The sequence below is a fragment of the Oncorhynchus clarkii genome, chromosome 25 (assembly GCF_045791955.1).
Source record: "Oncorhynchus clarkii lewisi isolate Uvic-CL-2024 chromosome 25, UVic_Ocla_1.0, whole genome shotgun sequence".
Taxonomy (NCBI): Eukaryota; Metazoa; Chordata; class Actinopteri; order Salmoniformes; family Salmonidae; genus Oncorhynchus; species Oncorhynchus clarkii.
In genome coordinates, this window is record NC_092171.1 from 14,619,341 (window position 1) to 14,633,918 (window position 14,578).

Consider the following 14,578-nt stretch of genomic DNA (forward strand, 5'->3'; position numbering starts at 1 on the left):
AGCTGTTGCAAGAGTGTGCTAGGTGTGTGTCTGGTTTTGACATTTTGATCTTGTGTGACAGTGGACAATGCTACTGAATTCAGAGAAGCTACTGTCCTAAGTTACTTTATAAAAGGTAACCTCAGCTTATTGCTGCACAAATACATTGACGTAGGTGATCACACCACCAGGGAGTGATCACGTATATAATCAGCTGTGCCTCTTGGTTGGTTGCAGAACTTACTGAGACATACGCGCTGTGCTTCTATTGTCAACTTCTGTCTGCCCATTGCATTAATAAAGGTTTGCTTGATTTACTTATTGTCTGATATCGTCTGATTGCTGATTTCCCCAATAAGCCAATGATTGACAAGGAACCTACCCCGACAGCTGCAACAGCCTATCCTATCCACTGTGCCGTTGCTTACCCGTTTGTGGCACACCTGTTAGCTTGCAGGATTCGTGCCATTCTCTTTCGACCTTTCCCAGCAACGGGCTGTTTTCACCCACAGGACTGCAGCTGACTGGATGTCTTTTGGGTTTGTCGCACCGTTCTCTGTAAACCCTAGACACTGCCAGGACGCCCTGGCACCGATGATCATACCACCCTCAAAGTCGCTTTGGTCACTCGTTTTGCCCATTCTAACGTTCAATTGAACAGTAACTGAATGCCTCGATGCCCGTCTGCTTTATATCGCAAGCCACAGCCACGTGACTCACTGTCTGTAGGAGCGAACCATTTCCGTGAGCGGGGCAGTGTACCTAATAAAGTGTGTACATTAGTAACTGTTTTTCAAAATTGCTTGGGGCTTGTAGTGTGTTGGTTCATGGTCTCAAAGATCTTGATTATTCTGTCTCCCCCGCTCTGTCTCTAGAGCTCTCCGACTTCCTCTCAGTATGTTTATGCCGACTCATTGAACCCAGTATGGGCAGTGCCAGCGGGCGCAGCGTTCATTCAATCTTACCTTGCTGTGTTGTACGGCCCTGTGGCTGTGGCGGGAGTGTTGTAGACGATTCTCCAGCCCAGAACCTAGGGACTCACCAGGGACCTCTGGCACCAAGGACACATCTGAGGAGAGAGAGACACAGCATTGTTCAGTGTTTTTTCTTTAGTTGACCATCTTGGCCATGCAGCATTCTAACAACCGTCACAATAAACATCACAGAGAAGAGGTCTTCCCACTAGTCAGACAAAAAAACAAATCCTCTAGTTTGTTAGACGTGGTCTTAGGAGAAAGCTGTTGATAATATACTCTTGTTGTATCTTTCCTGAAAATCCCATTTTGGGAAAGGGCTCAGCCACACGCTGCTCCTGGTTAAAAAGGCACCTGGCTGGATTAACTGGGGCTAGATCGGATTACAGTTACTGGGGCTGGTAGGGACATCTACCCTCCCTCCCTGTTTCTAACAAACTCACAGGCTTGTGGGAAATCAACTCAGCACATGAGCACAATCAACGGGCTTGACCTTTTCATTGTATTCTGAGAGATAAAGATTTGGTTGACACTCAGCGTTACAACACTTTTTATACATTTTATTTGACCTTTATTTAACTAGGCAAGTCAGTTAAGAGCAAATTCTTATTTTCAATGACGGCCTCGGAACAGTGGGTTAACTGCCTGTTCAGGGGCAGAACGACAGATTTGTACCTTGTCAGCTCTTGGATTTGACCTTGCAACCTTCCGGTTACTAGTCCAACGCTCTAACCACCAGGATACCCTGCCGCTGACACAGTCATAACCAGGTTATCACATGTCATAACAGCTGACATAACAAGGTCATAACACTGTCATGACATATATTTAGACCTGTCATGACATATATTTAGACCTGTCATGACATATATTTAGACCTTTAGACCGATATGTACGGCTGGTTATGACACCTACACAAGAGTGTCAAAACCCACCACACATGGCAACAACATTACACCATAGCCTATTTGTCAACACTATGTTCATGTTATATACAATTTTCTGAAATTGACCATATTAAAATGAATATTATTGTAATTGTGCACACATTGATGTCAGACACGCACTAAGTAAAGTGACACAGGATGGTCATAATGCTTTATGACAGTGTCATAAAGTGTATTTCCTGTAGGCTATTTCAAATATGATGAAACAAACATGACTGTAAATAATTCATTACAACAACAGAGGACTTAAGAAGCAACCTAAAACGAGAGGAAACGTCTTGGCAGGGAAAAAACATTTCAATAAACGTTGGTTTTAACCCTCTTATATAAGTGTCATAACCAACCGTGCAGTGTATGTCACAACAGGTGTAAATATATGGCTGATGACAGTGTTACAACCATATTATTTCAGGTTATGACAAAATATGACTGTTATAACCCTGCCACGCACATCTCAAGTCAATATAACATGCCACAGAACATTTCCAACACACACCAGGGGTGCTGCCTTCTACTATAGAGTGGTATAGCGTGATGTTGGCACACTCCAGGATGGTTCAGAGTTTACCTCTCATCACCCTCATTAGCCTGACTGGGATAGCACCCCCTCTAGAGGTAAAGGAGGAAACTGCACCCATGTTGCTGGCCTCTATCTCATCTCTCACTAGTGTGTGTGTGTGTGTGTGTGTGTGTGTGGGGGGGGGGGGGGCACTGTGTAAGATGGTTTTATCTTCAACTAAGTGAAAAGCCAGTGGCTACACAGTTTTCGGTAAGTTTTACTGCATGTCATCACCAGTCCTGCAGTGTGAAGTGTTTGCCTGTGGTTTTGGTTCAGGATGTTGTAGTGACAAATTACTGTATTTAACTCTCTCCAGTACAGTGGTTTTCAACTAGTTGATGGCAAGATATTTTATATTATAAATATTCCGCAACCACGCAAATGGTGGTCCGCGAGAGCTTTTGATGAGGATTCGGTGGTCACCAGAACGGAACAGGAACCGCTTCTCTAGTACAAACTGTGAGAACTCAACACCCCAAATACTCGAAAGAGAAACCTTCTCAGTTCTCATACTCAGAATAAATTAAGCATAATGACATGAAAACCCTATCTGTATAAATAGCATGGTGAGAAAATCCCTCATATTTAACTTGCTGCATGGAAATTCATCCTAATTTCACTATCGAGCAAAACTACACAGTGTTCAAAAGATTAGGAACTCTTCTCATTTCATACACTGACCAGGTGAATCCTGGGGAAAGCTATGATCCCTTATTGATGTCACTTGTTAAATCCACTTCAAGCAGTGTAGATGAAGGGGAGGAGACAGGTTTAATAAGGATTTTTAAGCCTTGAGACAATTGAGACATGGATTGTGTATGCATGCCATTCAGAGGGTGAATGGGCACACAAAACATTTAAGTGCCTCTGAACACGGTATGGTAGTAGGTGCCAGGTCAACCGGTTTGAGTGCGTCAAGAACTGCAACGCCATTGGGTTTTTCACGCTCAACAGTTTCCTGTGTGTATCAAGAATGGTCCACCACCCAAAGGACATCCAGCCAACTTGACACAACTGTGGGAAGCATTGGAGTCAACACGGGCCAGCGTCCCTGTGGAACGCTTGACACCGTGTAGAGTCCATGCCCCGACGAATTGAGACTGTTCTGAGTGCAACTCAATATTAGGACGGTGTTCCTATTTTTTTTGTCCACTCAGTGTAGAAAGACTATAGACTGAAGCATCACCAGCAAAAGAAATGACACAAACTTCATTTCCAGTCTATAACAGGCACTTCTTTAAAAAGACGTGACACATATAGATGTGTGGCGAAAAAACATGGCCATTTACTATGATACCCTTACCTTTGAAAGTATCGCCAACCAGAGAAGTGAAATGTTGTGCAATTTAAAAAAGACCAAAGCATGCTCATCCAACTGTGACTGTCCCAGCTGGCTGCATAGGGGGTAGGCTTTACTCCAGAACACTGCCTCACCGTGTCAGTCCTGGAAACTACGCCTTCAATACAGAGACCTTCAGTAATACTCCACCTTATCACAACACTGCCTCTCTCCCCTGAACACACGTGTTCCAAGCCTTCCACACCTTTTTTGCTGCTGACTTCGGTCCACATGACTCTGAAGGGCCAATAGGGCTGATGGGTTCTGAGGAAGTATTTGACTCTCAAAGCAGGAAGTCTGTGGTTCATTCGCAGGGCGTAAGTGACAAAAAGATCATCTAAGTCCGCATCTCTACAGACATAAGCAGACGTAGGGAGGACTGTGTGTGAGGGTGAGAGAGTGAGAGAGTGTGAGAGAAATGTCAACCAAATCCTTTGTTAAATGATTGATTTGTTTATTTTTAATATAATGTTTAAAATGTGTTTGTTTTAGTTGATTGTGTTTTGTGTATGTTTATGTTTGTCTGTGCAATATGTGTCCTGCTGTATTTTACTTGTTTTATATCGTATTCGTTTTTTTTGTCCTATGAAATTGTATATACAGTGGCAAGAAAAAGTATGTGAACCCTTTGGAATTACCTGGATTTCTGCATAAATTGGCCATAAAACGTGATCTGATGAACTTAGTCACAATAGACACAGTGTGCTTAAACTAATAACACACATATTACTGTATTTTTCTTGTCTATATTGAATACATCATTTATACATTCACAGTGTAGGTTGGAAAAAGTTTGTGAACCCCCAGGCTAACCACTTCCAAAAGCTAATTGGTGTCAGGAATCAGCTAACCTGGAGTCCAATCAATGAGAAGAGATTAGAGATGTTGGTTAGAGCTGCCTTGCCCTATAAAAAAAACACTCACAAAATTTGAGTTTGCTATTCACAAGAAGCATTGCCTGGTGTGAACTATGTCTCAAACAAAGGAGATCTCAGAAGACCTAAGATAAAGAACTGTTGACTTGCATAAAGCTAGAAAGGGTTACACAAGTATCTCTAAAGGCCTTGATGTTCATCAGTCCACAGTAAGACAAACTGTCTATAAATGTAGAATGTTCAGCACTGTTACTACTCCCTAGGAGTGGCCGTCCTGCAAAGATGACTGCAAGAGCACAGCGCAGAATGCTCAATGAGGTTAAGAAGAATCCTAGAGTGTCAGCTAAAGACTTACAGAAATCTCTGAAACATGCTAACATCTCTGTTGAGTCTACGATATACGTAAAACACTAAACAAGAATGGTGTTCATGGGAGGACACCACGGAAAAAGCCACTGCTGTCCAAAAAAAACATTGCTGCACGTCTGAAGTTCTCAAAAGAGCACCTGGATGTTCCACAGAGCTTCTGGTAAAATATTCTGTGGACAGATTAAACTAAAGTTGAGTTACTTGGAAGGAACACAACAACACTAAGTGTGGAGAAAAAAAGGCACAGCACACTAACATCAAAACCTCATCCCGACTGAAAACTATGGTGGAGGGAGCATCATGGTTTGGGTCTGCTTTGCTGCCTCAGGGCCAGGACAGCTGACTTTCACGGACGGAAAAATGAATTCCCAAGTTTATCAAGACATTTTGCAGGAGAATGTTAGGCTGTCTGCCTGCCAATTGAAGCTCAACAGAAGTTGAGTGATGCAACAGGACAATGACCCAAACACAGAAGTAAATCAACAGAATAGCTTCAACAGAAGAAAATACGCCTTCAGGAGTGGCCCAGTCAGAGTCCTGACCTCAACCCGATTTAAAATGCTGTGGCATGACCTCGAGAGCGGTTCACACCAGACATCCTAAGAATATTGCTGAACTGAAACAGTTTTGTAAAGATGAATGGTCCAAAATTCCTCCTGACCGTTGTGCAGGTCTGATCTGCAACTACAGAAAACGTTTGGTTGAGGTTATTGCTGCCAAAGGAGGGTCAACCTGTTATTAAATCCAAGGGTTCACATCCTTTTCCACCCTGCACTGTGAATATTTATATGGTGTGTTCAATAAAGACATGAAAGCGTATAGTTGTTTGTGTGTTATTAGTTTAAGTCAACTGTGTTTGTCTATTGTTGTGACTTAGATGAAGATCTGATCACATTTGATGACTAATTTATGCAGAAATCCAGGTAACTCCAAAGGGTTCACATACTTTTTTTTTCTCCACTGTACATTGCTCCAGTGGAGGCTGTTGAGGGGAGGGCGGCTACTAATAATGGCTGGAATGGAGTCAATGGAATGATATCAACCACATGGAAACCTCATCTGTGATGTGTTTGATACCATTCCATTGACACCATTCCAGCCATTACTATGGGCCATCCTCCCCTCAACAGCCCCCACTGGAGGGCTATCTTGAAAAAGAGACACTGGTCTCAATGGTGACTTCCTGCTAAAATAAAGGTACAAAATAAAATTAAAAACATGGTATGGTAATTTCATACCAAAAACACATTTCCACAGAACCCATCAGCATTTTTCTGATATTCTGGCATCATTTCAATTATGATATCACACTGGTGGAGAAAAGCAAGGCAGGGCAACAGCTTGCCGATAGACCGTTTCCAGAGAACGTGTCGGTGGCACCCACACATGCTGACAGTAGGCTCAGTCCTCCCACACAGTAGCTGCCAAGTAGAAGCAATTCTGTGGAAGTATGACCCTGACTCTCTCTCACCAGCCACCTGCCACAGCCAGGAACACTTGCAGTATGTTTACTGCACTCAAAGAACAGTAGATGCAGTATACAATACTAAGCCAAGGTCAACATCAATGCATTATCAGTCTGTCTGTCTACTGTGATTGTTGGTGACAACTCAGCTTCACAGTACACCAGCTGATGCTGAGCTCCGTCACACAATATAGATGCCAGTTGTAGTAACTGTGTTAAGACCTGTGAAGTGATGCATACCAGCCTTTTGGCAAAGACACAGTACTGGGTGTGTGCGTTAGTGAGTGGGTACGCACAGTTGAAGTCGGAGGTTTACATACACCTTAGCCAAATACATGTAAACTTCGTTTTTCACAATTTCTGACATTTATTACTAGTAAAAATTCCCCGTCTTAGGTTAGCTAGGATCACCACTTTATTTTAAATATGTGAAATGTTAGAATAATAGTAGAGAGAATTATTTATTTCAGATTTGATTTATTTCATCACATTCCCAGTGGGTCAGAAGTTTACATACACTCAATTAGTATTTGGTAGCATCGCCTTTCAATTGTTTAACTTGGGTCAAACGTTTTGGGTAGCCTTCCACAAGCTTCCCACAATAAGTTGGGTGAATTTTGGCCCATTCCTCCTGACAGAGCTGGTGTAACTGAGTCAGGTTTGTAGGCCTTCTTGCTCGCACACAATTTTTCAGTTCTGCCCACATATTTTCTATAGGATTGCGGTCAGAGCTTGGTGATGGCCACTCCAATACCTTGACTTTGTTGACCTTAAGCCATTTTGCCACAACTTTGGAAGTATGCTTGGGGTCATTGTCTATTTGGAAGACCCATTTGCGACCAAGCGTTAACTTCCTGACTGATGTCTTGAGATGTTGCTTCAATATATCCACATCATTTTCCTCCCTCATGATGCCATCTATTTTGTGAAGTTTCTCCAAAAAGTATGATCTTTGTCCCTGTGTGCAGTTGCAAACCGTAGCCTGGCTTTTTTATGGTGGAGCAGTGGCTTCTTTCTTGCTGAGCGGCCTTTCAGGCTATGTCGATACAGGACTCATTTACTGTGGATATAGATACTTTTGTACCCGTTTCCTCCAGAATCTTCACAGGGTCCTTTGCTGTTGTTCTGGGATTGATTTGCACTTTTCGCACCAAAGTACGTTCATCTCTAGGAGACAGAATGCGTCTCCTTCCTGAGCTGTATGACTGCTGCGTGGTCCAATGGTGTTTATACTTGCGTACTATTGTTTGTACAGATGAACGTGGTACCTTCAGGCGTTTGTAAATTGCTCCTAAGGATGAACCAGACTTGTGGAGGTCTTCGCTGATTTCCTTTGATTTTCCCATGATGTCAAGCAAAGAGGCACTGAGTTTGAAGGTAGGTCTTGAAATACATCCACAGGTACACCTCCAATTGACTCAAATTATGGCAATTAGCCTATCAGAAGCTTCTAAAGCCATGACATCATTTTCTGGAATTTTCGAAGCTGTTTAAAGTCACTGTCAGTATGTAAACTTCTGACCCACTGGAATTGTGATACAGTGAATTATAAATTAAATAATCTGTCTGTAAACAATTGTTGGAAAAATGACTTGTGTCATGCACAAAGTAGATGTCCTAACCGACTTGCCAAAACTAAAAACAAAACTGTATGTATGTATGTATGTATGTATGTAGGCCTTCTCACCTGTGGTGGACTTGGCGCGGTGGTGTGTGTCCAGGAAGTCCTGCAGCAGCTGTGATTGGTTGAGAAGTGGGGTCGGGGTCGAGGGACCAGAGTTTAGGGGTGAGGTGGACGCGGCTTCCCGTCTGAGGGTCAGCTGGAGGGTCTGCTCCGAAAACAACATCTGGATCAGACCCAGGTCCAGAGTGGACACGCCTCGACCGTTCAGAACCACAATCTCATCATCTGGTCTCAGCCCTGGGAGAGGAACGAACACAAAACAAACACAGGAAGAAATAAGGGCACACTATAATTACACAGTACTATCGAGATACGTATGAACATTTCAATATGAATCATGTTGAAGTCAAAGTCAAGTGAACATACCTTCACTAAAGGCCAGTCCATCAGACAGCACCTCACTGACAAAGACGCGGCTGTTCCTCTGTCCGTCTATGTGGCCTGTCACAGCAAAGCCTGACAACAGAGACGAGAGAAGGAGCCAACGATGGTTCGCAGGGTGCAATGACCATAATAATTACATACAGCCAATTATTTATAGGATGTCTGTGGCAATGACACACATACGGTTCCCTGTCTGCTAGAGAACAAAAACACTCACCAAAGTCCCCAGTGCAGGCAGGTCTGGTCATCTGCAGGGTGAACACATTCAGCAGGAACACCTCAAGCTCGTCATACAACTGCACAAAAGAGGGACAACTCAGCTTAGAAACCACAACTCCACACGTCAACCAGTGATGTTAAACACAACTTAAACAACGTTAGTGTTCTATGCATTTCCAGGGAAGTATTATGCTGAATAGTGCGTTTTCTCACCAGGTCATGTAGTAGTTCGCTCGGTGCAGGGGTGCGGACCTCTACGTTCTGGGCCAAGCATCTGTGTAGTCTGAGGCAGTGCAGGCTAGGGTCCAGCTGATTCAACTGTGACAGGAAAACACTGTCAAACGCCCTGAATGCAGCAACACACAGCAAATACAACTAGTCTAGGCCAGATACCTGGTCTCAACAAAAAAAGGCATTTGGTTATTTCTGTGTTGTTGTATCATGTGACATGGGATGTCTTCACTTACAGCTCCAAGGTGATTAAGATGAAGTGGCATCGAGTATGACCTGTGGAATTAATAAAGTGTGTGTGTACATGTGTCTGTGCTGTGTGTAGGGCTGTGACAATACCAGCGTCGCGAAATGGCAAAAATGAAAACACGGTCCTTTAAAAATCTGCTGTATAAATATTGTGTGCTTTAGCTTGGAAAACAAATGTGACTCTGGATTTATGTTTTATTTCACCTTTATTTAATCAGGTAGGCTAGTTGAGAACACCTTTATTTAACCAGGTAGGCTAGTTGAGAACACCTTTATTTAATCAGGTAGGCTAGTTAAGAACACCTTTATTTAACCAGGTAGGCTAGTTGAGAACACCTTTATTTTAACCAGGTAGGCTAGTTAAGAACACCTTTATTTAACCAGGTAGGCTAGTTGAGAACACCTTTATTTAATCAGGTAGGCTAGTTGAGAACACCTTTATTTAATCAGGTAGGCTAGTTGAGAACACCTTTATTTAATCAGGTAGGCTAGTTGAGAACACCTTTATTTAATCAGGTAGGCTAGTTGAGAACACCTTTATTTAATCAGGTAGACTAGTTGAGAACACCTTTATTTAACCAGGTAGGCTAGTTGAGAACACCTTTATTTAACCAGGTAGGCTAGTTAAGAACACCTTTATTTAACCAGGTAGGCTAGTTGAGAACACCTTTATTTAACCAGGTAGGCTAGTTAAGAACACCTTTATTTAACCAGGTAGGCTAGTTAAGAACACCTTTATTTAACCAGGTAGGCTAGTTGAGAACACCTTTATTTAACCAGGTAGGCTAGTTGAGAACACCTTTATTTAACCAGGTAGGCTAGTTGAGAACACCTTTATTTAACCAGGTAGGCTAGTTGAGAACACCTTTATTTAACCAGGTAGGCTAGTTGAGAACACCTTTATTTAACCAGGTAGGCTAGTTGAGAACACCTTTATTTAACCAGGTAGGCTAGTTAAGAACACCTTTATTTAACCAGGTAGGCTAGTTGAGAACACCTTTATTTAACCAGGTAGGCTAGTTAAGAACAAGTTCTCATTTGCAACTGCGACCTGGTCAAGATAAAGCAAAGCACATACACACATACAACACAGAGTTACACATGGAATAAACAAACATACAATCCATAATACAGTAGAAAAATCTATATACAACATGTGCAAATGAGGTAGGATAAGAGAGGCAAGGCAATAAGTAAGCCAAGTAATAGGCAAAGTAATTACAATATAGCAATTAAACACTGGAATGGTAGGATGTGCAGAAGATGAATGTGCAAGTTGAGATACTGGGGTGCAAAGGAGCAAGATAAATAAATAAATACAGTATGGGGATGAGGTAGATTGGATGGGTTATTTACAAATGAGCTATGTACAGATGCAGTGATCTGTGAGCTGCTCTGAAAGCTGGTGATTCAAGCTAGTGAGGGAGGTAAGAGACTCCAGCTTCAGAGATTTTTGCAGTTCGTTCCAGTCATTGGCAGCAGAGAACTGGAAGGAGATGCGGCCAAAGGAAGAATTAGCTTTGGGGATGACCAGTGAGATATACTTGCTGGAGCGCGTGCTGCTATGGTGACCAGTGAGCTGAGATAAGGCGGGGCTTTACCTAGCAGACGCTTGTAGATGACCTGGAGCCAGTGGGTTTGGTGACGAGTATGAAGCGAGGGCAAGCCAACGAGATCATACAGGTCGCAGCGGTGGGTAGTATATGGGGCTTTGGTGACAAAACCGATGGCACTGTGATAGACTGCATCCAATTTGCTGAGTAGAGTGTTGGAGGCCATTTTGTAAATGACATCGCAAAGTTGGGCATCGGTAGGATGGTCAGTTTTACGAGGGTATGTTTGGCAGCATGAGTGAAGGAGGCTTTGTTGCGAAATAGGAAGCCGATTCTAGATTACATTTTGGATTGGAGATGTTTACTGTGAGTCTGGAAGGAGAGTTTACAGTCCAACCAGACACCTAGGTATTTGTAGTTGTCCACATATTCTAAGTCAGAACCGACCAGAGTAGTGATGCTAGACGGGTGGGCAGGTGCAGGCAGCGATCGGTTGAAGAGCATGCATTTAGTTTTACTTGCATTTAAGAGCAGTTGGAGGCCACAGAAAGAGAGTTGTATGGCATTGCAGCTCATCTGGAGGTTAGTTAACACTGTGTCCAAAGAAGGGCCAGAGGTATACAGAATGGTGTCGTCTGCGTAGAGGTGGATCAACGAATCACCAGCAGCGAGAGCTACATCATTGATGTATACAGAGAAAAGAGTCCGGCCGAGAATTGAACCCTGTGGCAAGCCCATAGAGACTGCTAGAGGTCCGTACAACAGGCCCTCCGAATTGACATACTGAACTCTATCAGAGAAGTAGTTGGTGAACCAAGCGAGGCAGTCATTTGAGAAACCAAGGCTGTTGAGTCTGCCGATAAGAATGTTGTGATTGACAGAGTCGAAAGCCTTAGCCAGGTCAATGAATACAGATGCACAGTACTGTCTCTTATCGATGGCGGTTATGATATCGTTCAGATGACAATGTTTATTTCCAACAATAGGGCTGTTTTCCTAAAGAAGTTAAAAATCGTCTTTGTGTCTCCTTGCTATGATACTAACAAGTATCGCGATCCTGGTATCGTCCCGGCACAAGAAGTGTGGGTGAGAATGAACTAGCTAGCCATCCACTCTGTCACACACCTGATGTGTGACAGAGGCATGTGAGTGTGTGTCACATGTGCCAACACACAGGTCAGAGAGTGCAGTGTGTGTGGGCCGGGCGACAGACGGACAATGAGACGGGCGGCCAATGAGACGGACGGCCAGACAGACAATGAGACAGAGACGGCCAGACAATGAGACAGAGACGGCCAGACAATGAGACAGAGACGGCCAGACAATGAGACAGAGACGGCCAGACAATGAGACAGAGACAGTAAACATCTGGAACTGTCTACTGTACAAGCCAGAGCTCTACAATGGGCATAAGAATAAATAAATACATGAGTGTGTCACAAACGGCAGTAGAGCGTGGGTTGGTCAAATTACTCACAGATTGGAGCTTTTAACATGATTACATTGACAGAGTGTCGTTTAAAAAATAAATAAAAGCAGGGTTAATAAAAGCAAGGCATAACCTAAAGTAAAAGCTTCTCTCTTAAGTGCCTCTGTTCAAGTCAAACATTGATCTGCCATTATATTAACACTCACAGGGCTTAGTTTTGGGAACGTGAACATCATAACAATCCCTTCTCTGTGACTCTCACCTTGCAGGCTAGGGAGACGACATCCGCCACTGTGTGGTCTCGTCTCATAGGCACTTGGATGGCGTGGCTGTCGGGCATGTACACACAGGTCAGTGTTTCTCCACTGCTCTCCCAAAGGCCACCCTCGGGGGGAGCCAGAGAGTAGTGGTTGGCCAAGCTGTCCAGTCTCTGAAAGTAGAGAGATGGCGGGAGAGAGAGAAGGTGAGTTAGAGGGCAAGATGGCGAGAGAGAGAGAGGGCGAGATGGCGAGAGAGAGAGAGGGCGAGATGGCGAGAGAGAGAGAGGGCGAGAGAGAGGGCGAGATGGCGAGAGAGAGGGCGAGATGGCGAGAGAGAGAGAAGGCGTGATGGCAAGAGAGAGAGAGAGAGAGGGTGAGATGGCGAGAGAGAGAGCGAGATGGCGAGAGAGAGGACAAGATGGCGAGAGAGAGGGCGAGATGGCGAGAGAGAGAGGGCGAGACGGCGGGAGAGAGAGAGGGCGAGACGGCGGGAGAGAGAGAGGGCGAGACGGCGGGAGAGAGAGAGGGCGAGACGGCGGGAGAGAGAGAGGGCGAGACGGCGGGAGAGAGAGAGGGCGAGACGGCGGGAGAGAGAGAGGGCGAGACGGCGAGAGAGAGAGAGGGCGAGACGGCGAGAGAGAGAGAGGGCGAGACGGCGAGAGAGAGAGAGAGAGAGAGAGAGAGAGGGCGAGAGAGAGAGGGCGAGATGGTGAGAGAGGGCGAGAGAGAGGGCGAGATGGTGAGAGAGGGCGAGAGAGAGGGCGAGAGAGAGAGGGCGAGACGGCGAGAGAGAGAGGGCGAGACGGCGAGAGAGAGAGGGCGAGACGGCGAGAGAGAGAGGGCGAGACGGCGAGAGAGAGAGGGCGAGACGGCGAGAGAGAGAGGGCGAGACGGCGAGAGAGAGAGGGCGAGACGGCGAGAGAGAGAGGGCGAGAGAGAGGGCGAGATGGAGAGAGATGGCGAGAGAGAGAGGGTGAGAGAGAGGGCGAGAGAGAGAGATGGCGAGAGAGAGGGCGAGATGGTGAGAGAGGGCGAGAGAGAGGGCGAGATGGTGAGAGAGAGAGGGCGAGAGAGAGGGCGAGATGGTGAGAGAGAGAGGGCGAGAGAGAGGGCGAGATGGTGAGAGAGAGAGGGCGAGAGAGAGAGGGCGAGAGAGAGAGGGCGAGAGAGCGAGAGGGCAAGATGGCGAGAGAGAGAGAGGGCTAGATGGCGAGAGAGAGAGAGGGCAAGATGGCGAGAGAGAGAGAGGGCAAGATGGCGAGAGAGAGAGGGCAAGATGGCGAGAGAGGGCGAGAGAGAGAGAGAGAGAGGGCAAGATGGCGAGAGAGAGAGAGCAAGATGGCGAGAGAGAGAGAGAGAGAGAGAGAGAGGGCGAGATGGCGCGAGAGAGAGAGGGCGAGATGGCGGGCGAGAGAGAGAGAGGGCGAGAGAGTGGGCGAGAGAGAGAGAGGGCGAGAGAGTGGGCGAGAGAGAGAGAGAGGGCGAGAGAGAGAGAGGGCGAGAGAGAGAGGGCGAGAGAGAGAGGGCGAGACGGCGAGAGAGAGAGGGCGAGATGGCGAGAGAGAGAAGGCGAGATGGCGAGAGAGAGAGGGTGAGAGAGAGAGAGGGCAAGATGGCGAGAGAGAGAGAGGGCAAGATGGCGAGAGAGGGAGGGCAAGATGGTGAGAGAGGGCAAGATGGCGAGAGAGAGAGAGGGCAAGATGGCGAGAGAGAGAGAGGGCAAGATGGCGAGAGAGAGAGAGGGCAAGATGGCGAGAGAGGGCGAGATGGCGAGAGAGGGCGAGATGGCGAGAGAGGGCGAGATGGCGAGAGAGGGTGAGATGGCGAGAGAGAGAGAGGGCAAGATGGCGAGAGAGAGAGAGTGCGAGATGGCGAGAGAGAGAGAGGGCGAGATGGCGAGAGAGAGAGATGGCGAGAGAGAGAGGGCGAGAGAGAGAGAGGGCGAGAGAGAGAGAGGGCGAGAGAGAGAGAGGGCGAGAGAGAGAGAGAGGGCGAGATGGCGAGAGAGAGAGGGCGAGATGGCGAGAGAGAGAGGGCGAGATGGCGAGAGAGAGAGGGCGAG

General features: G+C 45.8%; 1 protein-coding gene across 2 annotated transcripts in view; it reads right to left on the reverse strand.

Moving 5' to 3' along the window:
- Positions 1 to 14,578, reverse strand: part of LOC139383466 (rho guanine nucleotide exchange factor TIAM2-like) — a 126,814-nt gene that overhangs the window by 33,826 nt on the left and 78,410 nt on the right. For both annotated transcript variants that reach the window (XM_071128011.1, XM_071128012.1), the window contains exons 10-15: positions 12,519 to 12,686; positions 9,008 to 9,112; positions 8,793 to 8,871; positions 8,558 to 8,647; positions 8,195 to 8,428; positions 945 to 1,048 (exon numbers count right to left, since the gene is read on the reverse strand). In XM_071128011.1, the coding sequence (XP_070984112.1) occupies positions 945 to 1,048; positions 8,195 to 8,428; positions 8,558 to 8,647; positions 8,793 to 8,871; positions 9,008 to 9,112; positions 12,519 to 12,686 (780 nt within the window). The remainder of the gene's footprint in view (positions 1 to 944; positions 1,049 to 8,194; positions 8,429 to 8,557; positions 8,648 to 8,792; positions 8,872 to 9,007; positions 9,113 to 12,518; positions 12,687 to 14,578) is intronic.